The 12,041-nt window shown below is 39.2% G+C and overlaps 1 protein-coding gene across 3 annotated transcripts in view; it reads right to left on the bottom strand.

Annotated features, from left to right (window-relative positions):
• Positions 1-8,200: 8,200 nt before the first annotated feature.
• The window catches only part of CUL5 (cullin 5), an 81,735-nt gene continuing 77,894 nt past the window's right edge, over positions 8,201-12,041 (bottom strand). For all 3 annotated transcript variants that reach the window (XM_010988976.3, XM_064482014.1, XM_064482015.1), the window contains one exon: positions 8,201-11,821. In XM_010988976.3, coding sequence (XP_010987278.1) covers positions 11,627-11,821 — 195 coding nt within the window. In that variant the 3' untranslated portion in view covers positions 8,201-11,626. The remainder of the gene's footprint in view (positions 11,822-12,041) is intronic.

Raw genomic sequence — 12,041 nt, 5'->3', positions numbered from 1 at the left:
CCCAGTCACACTAGGTTGGTCCTTTAGAGGGGTATGTGATTCCTTCAGCTAACAGATCCTCTATGATCAGTAAGTTATCAAGTCCTGCCTCCTTCCTTTCGATGTCACACCCAAGCCTTCTCTCTTGCTGGCCCTACTCTAGGCTAAGCACAAACCTTTTCATACCTACTGCTTCAGTAACTGTTAAAAGTAAATCATTATAATGTGTATCAATGCTTAAATTGTGTGTATGTGAAATGTACAAGATATATGAGATCTTTATCTGAAAAGTTGAAATTTTAAAGAAGTGACTCAGAAAATTAAACACCTGGTCTGGTCTAATAAACAGATGCCAGTGCTGATAACTAGATGGGGGGGGTCGTCAAACATCAAAAGGTGACTGGTTATAATAATAGCTATTTATATAATTCTTAGTATGGGGCAGTTCTTTCACTGTTTAATTCATTTAATCCTCACAAAGGCCCAGTGAATTAGGGAGTTTTGTTATCCACATTTTGTAGACGAGGAAACTTAGATACAGAAGTTACATAAATTGTTCAAGTTCACAGAGCGAGTTATTAGTGACAGTTGCAGTTTGAACCCAGGCTGTCGGGTTGCCGGGTCTAGGCTCCAAGCCTCTTCGCTAGTTTTGCCCTAGGAGAGACCAGCCTTAGAAGTACAGCTTTGAGTGGACAATTCTGCCATCAAAAGCACTACTAGGTACACCAGAAGCAAACACAACATTGTAAATCGACTACACTTCAATTAAAAATAAAAAAGGACTCCAGGAAATATTGCCACTGTATTGAAAGTGACTTCTGGAGAAGTTCAAAGAGACTTGGGGCAGTTGGGAGAGAAACACACAGCAGACAGCTTCCCTTCCAACTCAACTTTAAAACCTAGGAGCAGATTCATCACAAGTGCGAGCAGCAGGCCTAAGTGTGGTTAATAATTTCATTTAAGAACCTAGGAATCTGAAAATTCAAGGTTGTTTTTTTAAGAAAATAAGAGAATTTTTTTCTAGAAGCCATAGAATGTGGGCTGCTGTATTCTATTTGTAAATTTTAGCAAAATAAAACATTTCAGCAGGGAGGAGGGTGGGAAGGGATAAACTGGGAGTTCGAGATTTGCAGATACTGACAGGTATCTATAAAATAGATAAGTAAGTTTATACAGTATAGCACAGGGAAATATATTCAATATCTTGTAGTAGCTCACGGTGAAAAAGAATATGAAAATGAATATAGGTATGTTCATGTATGACTGAAGCATTGTGCTGTACATCAGAAATTGACACAGCATTGTAAACTGACTATAACTCAATAAAAAAATAAATAAAATTTAAAAAAATTTAAAATTTCAGATGAAAAAAATAGGGAAATTCACTACAGTAAGAATAATTGTAGTACTTGAGTGGCTTACTCTCGGGGCAGTTTATACTCCTAAATAAATAAAAACTAATTCTGATCTTTATTTGCATTTGTCAAAAAGATTTAATTGGGAACCAGTTCAGGAGTAAAGCATAGCACTGGGAGTTAGGGCAGAGACATAACGGTTGAAGGCATTAAATGCATGAAGTGACCCAAAGAAAAGCCTGTAGAGAAAGATACCTGCATTCAGGTGGAGGAAAAGGACACACCAAAATGGATGGAACAAGAATTGTAACAGAAGGGCAGCGAAGCAGCAGATGGCGCTGTGGGCTGTGACACGCCATCCTCGTATCTGGGCTAGTCCTCCATTCACACCCGGATGTGAAGCCATCATCACCAAGGGGAAGCACGGCCAAAGCAAACAACGGGACACTGAGGTTTTTATTCTAAAATTTGAAAGTCACACTTTAGGTAAAAGACAAGAAAGTTTTGAAAATTCGCTTTTCCTGCCCCTGCCCAGTGCTAGTTAAGGGAAACTCAGGGGAGAAAGGCTAGAGCCAGAGAGGAGGCCAGAGGATTTGCCACTGACCAGTGTCCCCGTGACAAGGCCCTGATCCCGTCTCCTCCTGGAGCCCTGCCGCAGGCAGGCGTACACACACACACACACACACACACACACACACAAACACGATGAACTCAGTGTTCCAAGGATGAGAAAATCTCAGTTCCCAGATTCAAACCAGTTTGTCTGGAAAAGCAGCCCATGTGAGCACTCGAGGTTAAACAGAAGATTGAGGTGGTGGCTTCAGGCGCTTGGACATGAGGAGCCTAAGGCGGCCGCACAGAACGTTCCCATGACCCCAAAAGCCCCACAGCTGTGAACTGAGTGATTTTCCTGTTGCAGCTGTGAGGAGCACAGAAGTCAGCTGATCCTCGCGTGGCCCGGCTCCTGGAAGCTAGGCCTCCCATACAAGCCATGGCGGTGTCCCCACGCGGGGCACAGGGCAGACCAGGGCGCCACGGTGCCCAGGATAGAAGGGGTGAAGGGAACGATCCTGAACGTGGCAGGTCGTTAACCTACAATTTAGGAAAAGATACTACTCAGCCAGAAAGAAAGAATAAAATAATGCCATTTTGGAGCAACATGGATGGACCTGGAGATCGTCATACTAAGTGAAGTAAGCCAGAAAGAGAAAGAAAAATACCATATGCTATCACATATGTGGACTCAAAAAAAAATGAGACAAATGAACTTATTTACAAAACAGAAACAGACTCACAGACATAGAAAACAAAATTGTGATTCCTGGGGGGAAAAGGAGGGGTGGGTGGAGGGATAAATTAGATCAGGATTTGCATATACTAATATATAAATACATAAAATAGATAAACAGCAAGGTCCCACTGTATGGCTCAGGGAACTATATTCAATATCTCATAAGAGCATCTAATGAAAAAGAATATGGAAAGGAATATATATTACGTATAACTGAATCATTATGCTGTACACCAGAAATTAACACATGGTAAACTGACTATACTTCAATTAACTTTTCTAATTTATGAAAAGATAACTGAATTTTACTGAGTTTAGGTGAAAATGACTAGATTAAAATTTCTTCCATGAGATAGAAACGAAGTGTTGGAAAACAAAACTTAAGCCCAGTTTAGAGACAGTTTAAAACTTTTTTTTTTTGCATATCTGAATTTGTAGGTTTGAGTTATCATTCCTGTCACAGTAGGTAACAGCGTCTGGACACAGAGTCATTAATAAAGAGCCACCTCTCTAGAAATGTGCTTCATCCCGGATTCAAAGTTCACTGCCCTCCTTGGAGACTAGCCCATAACCCCTGCCAGTGGCAACAGTGTGAGTGGAGATTGACAACCTGGAAAGAATACCATCAGTCTTGATAAAATAAACCTGTTGGCCTCTTCCTCTTTGTAAACACTCATAAGTACAGTCCTAAGCCCCAGAGTGGTTTCCTAGAAGTACAAGTTAGTTTTAGGAACATTAGAACAACATTTTCATAGCAGGGAACAAATTGGGAGATAAAAAGATGTTTAGAAAAAAAAGTGTGGGTACTAGATTCACAATACTAGAATGCTTGTTATTCATTCTGAATTAAATTCTATAACAAGGAGCTTCCATCATAGTCTACTGGAATACCTCACTGTACTAGGTTGACTAGTGTCCCCTACAAGTCCTGCCTCTGAATGACTTTATTTGGAAATAGCTTTTTTTTTTTTTTTTTTTGGCAGATCAGTCAAGTTTAGATGAGGTCATGCTGGACTGGGTTACACCCTAAATACAGTGAGTGGTGTCCTTGTAACAGGGGCAAGGGTCGCTTGGAGATGGAGGCAGAGAATGCAGCGATGCACCTACAAACGAGACCCCAAGGAGTCCGACACCACCCGAAGCTGAGAGAGAAGCGTGACACAGAAGCTCCCTTTGACCCCGCAGAAGGAGCCCCCTGCCAACACCTGGGTCTCAGGCTGCCAGCCTCCACAGCAGGGAGAACAAACTTCTGTTCTTTTAAGCCACTCTGCTTGCGGCCCTTCGTCATGGCAGCCCTAGGAAACTAATGTACTCATCCTGGTCAGACTACGTATGTCACCTCCTCATGTTATTTCTATTTGCGTGCCCCATAAAACATCTTCTTTCTTGAAATCCTGGGAAGTACAAAGCGGCAAGAGCTTCTTTAGCAGACATTTGGAAATGCTTGTACCTAACTGTTGAAATAATCTTCCAAGCCCAGGGTGGAGCTGCTCCTGCCTTGGGAGCCAAAGAAACTTAAGATAATTTTCGTGTCCTTGTAAATGCTCCACTTGACCAGAAATACAGTGTATCTAGCCGGCCAATCCCCAACTGCCAAGAGTGTGTACTGATTTCTTTGTTCTAGGTAAGGTCAGATGTGAAACCTCGGCCAATTAACTGAAGCTGAATACTCTTTCCTGGTTCCCTGGCTGACGGGCTAGCCTAAGGCAGGCAAGGCCGACCTCACACAGGTCACGCCGTTTCCAGGTCGCTGCTCCCTTTAAAGCTCTGTGAGGCTCCTCTTGCCCAAAAGCCCTTAGCAGGAATGCTCCACTGCCCGGGAGGGGCTGTGCTCCCCAGCCCATGGGGAATGTAAGTTCTCCCCTGAATAAAGGACACCCAACTCTTTAGTAAACTGTTTTCTTTTTGTCATTTGGCAACACGCATTCAAGTAAGAAAATGATTACAATCGGAAGATGCACAAGACAGCAGAAGAGAAGAGAAGAGTGCCTAAAAATAACTTCCACTGGGTTTATCTTGGGCTTTAGAACAGAAAGATACAAAAGAAGATATTTGGGGAAGTTCTTAGTGAGAGTGAGACAGAAGTCCCGCTTGCCCCAGGCATGACTTTGGGGCTTGTTAACCTGTCCCTCACCTTTAGAGGATGATTTGGTCTGGTCAGCAGTGGCTCCCAAATCTTTGAACTAAAATTTGCAAGTAGTTGGCCCCTAGCTGAGCAAGGAGCTGCACTAAAAACGTGGGAAGTTTTTAAATGATGAAAATCCTTGTCCTGCTTTTATGCTTTCGACTTAGAGCGCTTCCTCAGCCACAGGTTCAAGGGAATGACCCAGTTCACCTCAGCTGGCGTCATGCCTCAGACAGAGGTCTGAGCGCAACTCAGGGGAAAATGAGAGCTAGGCCAGCGGTCCAGAAATGCCACGGACGTTAAGCAAACATCATCTTACTGGCCACTACTTATCACTCTGTACATTTAGTCCACTTCCAAATTAGGCCAAGAAGCAACCCAGCAGCTAGTCCCTACCTCCCTCAGATGGTGTAAGCAGACCGAAATATTCGTTCAGTGAACATAGTAGCAGTAAAGGCAAACAAAGGTGAGACCCTGAAGGCAATACAGAGGTAGAATCAATAGTGTGGTGTGGGAGGGGAGCAACAGGTACACCAAGGTTGCTAACCTGGGAGACGGAGATAGCTACTAAGTGGAACAAGTCTGTGATGGATGCTATGTTCAAGAATCAGCTGTAAATACACGTTGATCTGGGGATGGAAAGCCTGGGATGGACACAGTCTGGAGCAACGACATGCAGACAGTGGTTGAAGCCAGAGAGGTAGGTAAAATCAGCCAAGAGTCCAAAGCTCAGCAAGAGTAGAAATGGGGATGAAATCCTGGGGCGTGCAGGCAGAGAACAAGGCTGAGGAAGCTAAGAGAGTAAGCTTGGGACCAGGAGAGAATGGTATCCTTAAAGTCGAGGGATGAAACAAATTCAGTAACTAGGAGTGTTCAAGGTACAAATGTTGCAAGGGGATCAAGGGAGATGAAGATTGAAAATGAACTTCTGATGAAGCAACAGGAGGACACTGATGACCTTGGCAAGAGGACCAGTGGAGGCAGAAGCCAGTGAGTACTAAGGAGAAGAAATAGAGACAGAGTGCACAGTTCTTTCAAGATGTTTAGCAGAAAATGGAAGAAGGAGGAAAATAAGGTCATAAGGGGGAGGACATTCTTAAGGATGGTGGATACTTGAATGTTTTTAAGTCAGTGACTCAAATTTTAGTGCATCCGTATCACCTGGAAGGTTTATTAAAACTCAGATTGCTGTCCCCACCTCTCCCCAAAGTAGGTCTCGGGTAGAGCTCAAGAACTTGCATCTCCAACAAGTTCTCAAGTGATGAGAATGCTGCTGGTCTGTGGCCCAAAACGTGAGAACCCCTGTTGTGGGCTGAGGAGAAAGTAACCAAAAGAAGGATGACTGGAAGATACAGGAATGTAGGTATTTTTGGAGCAGAACACAGGAAGCAGAGAAAGATAAAACAGTTGGCCTTGAGCAAGAAGTGAGGTACCCCTTCCTCTGAGATAGGTAGGCAGATGAAGACGTGCGCTGCTGAAGCTGACAGGTAGAGAAGGCAAGTTACCACAGTGCATACCTGACAGCCTTACATTCTCTGCTTATTTTCTCAAAGTAAGATCTTCTGCTGAGAATGGAGGAGGTAAGGCAGAATAAGGGAAAAGAAAATGATACACTTAGCAGCCACAGGAAAAGGGCTTTGTAAAGGTATTCCCAGGCCCCATCCTTTCTTAGAGGTACGATAAATATGGTCTCTTAACAGGAGTGTTAATTTTCAAACCTGGCTCGTTGCAAAGTTGGCTCTTTCCTTTCCTCTGCCTTCCTGGTTCCCACGGCTACCCTTCAACCATCAATCACTGTTGAAGAAACACCTAAGTAGCAGTCCGCTCCAGCAACCACAACAACAAGAGAAATACTGCATTTACCACTAAATGAAAACAACAAAACCCAGTAACACGCAGGTGTCATTCTTGAGATAAAAACAGCCAAAAACTAGAGACCTAAGTTCGGATCAGCGCTTGTGACATCAGGCCATTACCAATTCACACAGCAAGTTGCTACCCACTCTCTACGCGCTGTGGGATCTCACTATCAAAGCTTTTTGATCTTGAGTGTTGGAACACTTTACAGTTATACACAGAATTGTTTGCGACATTATATACATGGCTTTCTCTTTAATCAGATGCTCATAAAATTCTCAACAGTCGAAGACCCTTGTTCCAGACTGTCTGTTGGTTAAAACAGATGTTTAGGAACATACGAAGTCAGTATTTGATTTTACAGCCTAGAATAAGCAATTAGAAAATAGTCTTCCCATTTAAAACTTAAAATACTGAACTTTACTCAGTTCTTAAGCATACATGCTTCATTCATTCGATCCACATTTGCATGCCTTCTATGTGCCAGACACGTGTCTTTTTGCGTTGTTTCAGCAGGACTGGATCCAACTTTGGATATTTAGGGGATTTTCTTTGAGAAAAAATAATATAAATTACCAATACAAAATTCCTAGGGCCCCTCGCAGGGCCTTGGAAGGGGGCCATGCAAGTCAGGGCCCAGAAGCTTATGCCTAATAGTAAATCTGTCTCTAGATTCTGGTGAACCTTAGACTGAGGTCACACTTTCCTCTGCCTTCATTTCCAAGTTAATTTCCCCCCAACCTCAAATCCCAGTTCAAGTCCAAGGCGGAGTTTAGGGTCACCATGAAGTGCTATGGATTGAATGTGTCTCTCCACAAGGCATACTTGAAACCTAGTCTCCAACGTGATGTTGCTGGGAGGTCGGGCCTTTGCTCTGGGAGGTGATTTGGCCATGAGAGTGGAGCCCCTGTGAACGGCATTAGCACCTTTATGAAGGAGACCCGGAGAGCGCTCCGTAAGCCCTCCCTCCGCCGTGTGAGGAGACAGTGCAAGGCCAGCAGTCTGCAGAGGGTCCTCACCAGAGCCAGCCACACTGGCCCCCGCATCTCAGACTCGGAGCCCCCAGAGCTATGAGGAACCAACTTCTGCTGCCGTACACGCCATGCAGTCCGTGGTGATTTGTTACAGTTGCCAAGACCGACAAGACACAGTCTATCTTCATAACTTTATTACTAAACTGCCTCTAGCTTTGAAATTTAAATATTTCACAAGTTATCAAATATACACAAAACAAATAATTTTTATATTTTTTACTTTTATGTGATAAAAAAAAATTTAAATTTGGGGTACGACATGGCCTATCTGAACTGATGAACGAATACATTCATCACTTTAAGGTTTGAAAATTTTGACCTCTTCCAGGCCTGACAGTCCTATGCGACCGTCAACGGAAAAGCTGCACTCCCGACAGCTTTCATTCTGAACTATGATTTGAAATTCAAAAGTAAGTTGGTTACTTTTCATATTTTTGACTCCTAAGGCTGGCTGAGATTTAGTATTTCATGATGAAATATATAAAAATACCTACTACAAAAATTTGAATTAAAATTTAGAAACTGTTTTACAGTAGAACACCAACATTTTCTGGATAGGTGAAAGCTTTTATATTACATTTTTATTTTGCAAGAAAATAAATTATACAACTTAAAAAATAAAATCCAAAAATTAAGCAGTTCATCAAAATATTTCAGCCTACTGCATACAGAAACTGCTACCATTTAAAATTGTACAGCATTATCATCTCAGTATGTAGTGGCACACATTCAAAATTGTATATTCCATACGAGGGTAGATTACAACTCAGGAACTCAAATTTGTTCAACACTCCAGACAACATATATAGTGTAGATGACAGGAAAGCTCTCATGTAATGTTTATTTCACAAACATGACCTTGGAAGAGTTTATAGGACAGCATCCCAGTCATTTACATGAAAATAGAAAAAACAAGCTTGAGTTTAAGATAGCAAATCTTTCTGGAAAACTTGCAAATCTTTCACCCAAATTGAAGTTTTAAAATTTGCCCTTTGAGCAGGGCCAATGACAACTTACTGCAAATAATGCAAAATACTTTTTAACTACTCTGGTCATATTTTGCATTAAATTTAATAAAAGATAAAAACAAGAAAGCTAATATCTCACTTTTGGAAATTTTAATATTTATGCACAAAAGAAGAGTAAGACACTTAAATAAAGTTTGACAGAATGCAGGGACCCCTCCAATAAATGTAAAAATTGGAAGACTTCAGAATTTATTTCATGATCCTCATTATATCATTGGAACGGTAATATTCTAAATATTTAACTCATTGTAACCATTAAAATTGTTCTATATTTTTACTTTATTTCATGTTTACTTACTCTGGCAATGAGACGGCAACAAAGGTTAACATTCTCCAGATGGCTCCATCTTTATATCAGAAGATGAATGCTCGAAGCTTAAATTAACCTCAAGGGTCCTATTGCCATACTCCTCATGAAAAAAATATATACATATATGTATATATCTATATATTTTTCCCCTTAACTATGTCAGGTTTCATCCCTGCTCATAAGCACTAATTTTAAGTGCACATTACCAGGAAGGGGACTCAATAATAAAGGCTACTAACTGTGATTTTGTACCTTTAGCAAATTGCTGGTAGGGTTTTTTTTTTTTTTTCAGATTCTTTTTTTTTTTTAATTAACAAATCTACTGTCAAAATATACTTAAAGAAAATTCAACAATGGTATAGGCACCTTGTCAACTAAATGGTTTTCATAAACACCAAAAAGTAGTCAAATTTTTGTATGCATAACGAAAACAATGATGAAAACTGTAAGTCTACAATATTTGCTGCTGTTCTATTCTCCAAAATACAATTAGGACATAATTAGCTATTAAAAAATTTATAAAATTTAATAGAAAACTTCACTATGGATTTAGAGTTACCCACTTTTGCATTAAATTTGCCTTTATAAATCAAAACATCATGGCTCTCATTCTTAAATTAAATGACTAAAAAGATTAGAAATTCCAAAAAAGTTCTGAGGACAATTCTGGTTTAATACAACAAAAAAATCTTAAACTTTTAAGAAATGGCCTGTAATTTTTCCTTCCATTTCTCCCTCCTTTGGCATTCCTGGATAAGCAAATATGCTAATATCTAACTATTTTTTAAACATACGGGAAACAATTATTACCAAATCATCATTTTTTAAAATTTCAATTTTATCCATTGTTAACAGTCATCTAGAGGAAACAGTGAGCACTAATTTAGTTGAATTCTTCACAATATGCTTAGTTTAATAATTGACATATGCTACCTCAGAGCTCAAGTATAAGATTTTAAATTAGAAACAAAATTCCAATTTCCTATGAGTTTCAGAATAGGTATTTGACTATACAGCAAAACCTTAAATGTTTTAAATTTGCTTTCCTTCCTTTCAGCGGGCAGCTCACAAAACCTCTTGGGAATGGGGACAGCTGCCATGAAGTGCTCTTGCAAGCACTCTGCAGTAATACTGTATGCCTTTCGATGCTCCAGCATTCTGTTTCCTACTGTCATCAAATTCACTTACAATATTATTACTAATACTAAACAAAATAGCAAACAATTTGCAAGAAAATCTGAAATGTGCCCCACAATGAATAAAATCCATGTTCAGCCATTCTTTCCCAATGGGGAATAAATTTTTCTCTTTTAAGTTGTTCATGTCCTCAAGTCCTAAAACCTCCACTATTTTGGGTATTCAGTTGCCAGCAACTAATAAGTTGCCACTTTGGATTGACTAAAAGGAACAAGGTAAGTGTTGCCTTCAGACTATTTTGAAAATGTTTATTATTAAAATATATAAATATGTATGTACATATATTTGGCAAGTTTACTGTTCATATTAAGATTGCAACAATTTTGCTTATGTTTTTCAGATCTTATGTTGTGGTTTTCCTCTTCCTCCTAGGTGACTTGATAATTACTTTTTAAAACAGAATGTCTTACTTTCCATAAAACTGTTATAAATCCATAATCATGAATCAATTTCACTTTAAAATTTCAAAATATGTCTATGCTACAGGTTAAGAGGTCAGTTACAAAACAGCATTATATTAGAGCAGGAGATTTGTCTTGTTTTTAATAAATTTGAATGTGGCATAATAAATATTAGGTATATAAATATTAAGTGTCTTAGCAAACACTTAAGATGCTTGTTTTGCTGTTTTGATTCTGCGGTCGAAATGACCTATTTCCATACATTTTAACAACCGAAATAACTAATATAATCCTCACTTATCCCAAACAAGTTTTCCATCCATTTAAGATAAAAAAAAAATTCAAAATTTCCTTATCATTTAACAAGAAACAACTAAACACAGTAGTCTCCTGCTTAAAGAAAGCCAACATTTTTAAGTTGGAAAAATTTAATACCATTTTAAAGTCACCATTAAAATCCAGTTACTATACTGAAGCAGTGTTTGAACAAGTAATCTGACACTATTAAATACTTGTCTTTTCCCTACATCTGCCCTGTCCCAATGTTGTGTTGACCAGCTCACTCTTTTGATCAAAAGAAACGAAGAATGCTATTTCTAGTTTTAATTGCATTGTTAAAACAAAACATAACAGCATTTTTCAGTGCACGAACATCTGAAGATCCTTCCTTGTGCAAGTACATTTTTCTAAGAGAGGGAAAAAAAAGAAAAGAAAAAAACAAGCAACAAGAACCCCACTGTTACCCTTCCCATTGTATTTCTTCTGGTGGGTATAAATTGGATTTATTTTTAAAAGTTCATAATGGGCTCTTCATGAATGCAAGTTTCTCCACAAAACAGCATGCTGTTAAAGAGTGTGCAACATGAAGGGAATGCCACCATGCTAACTAACGTGATTGGCAAAATATAGTTGTTTTGTTAGGTAAGGCAGAGATTTTAATATTTATGTAATCAAAGTCCAAATAAACCTTCCTCTAGCACAAACTGTAACAACTTTCTGCCCAAGCACTCCACAATTTGGGTTCTTAGTATTGTCCATGATATTCAAAATTACGCCATGTATATGAAAGTGTTGATATCAGATTCATCTCTTCTGATGTATTTGTGCTCTATTAGCCACTCTATTTGCTCTTTTATCATTTTCTTTTGTGGCAAAAACATGTTTTTCAGAATTTCTACTAATTCAGTCTGCAGCTGAGCATTACTAATTTTCTTTCTCATCTTCATTATTTGTATGATAGCTTCCTAAAAGAAAAAATAAAAATAAAATATTATTTTGAGCAAAACAAAACAAAAAAAATGACTTTTTACGTATTTCGTCCTCTAGCCAACATCTCTCCAAATGATCAGCAATCACTAGATTAATCTTGAGACCAGTACCTTTTACTTAACAAATAAAAATGTTTTCACTCTGAAAAATAAAATCTGCACATTATAGAGATTTTGAAAAGTGAGGAAAAACAAA

Source organism: Camelus dromedarius, chromosome 34 (genome assembly GCF_036321535.1).
Source record: "Camelus dromedarius isolate mCamDro1 chromosome 34, mCamDro1.pat, whole genome shotgun sequence".
Classification (NCBI taxonomy): Eukaryota; Metazoa; Chordata; class Mammalia; order Artiodactyla; family Camelidae; genus Camelus; species Camelus dromedarius.
The sequence above is the reverse complement of the archived record's forward strand: the minus strand, read 5'-3'. Positions and strand labels throughout refer to the sequence as shown.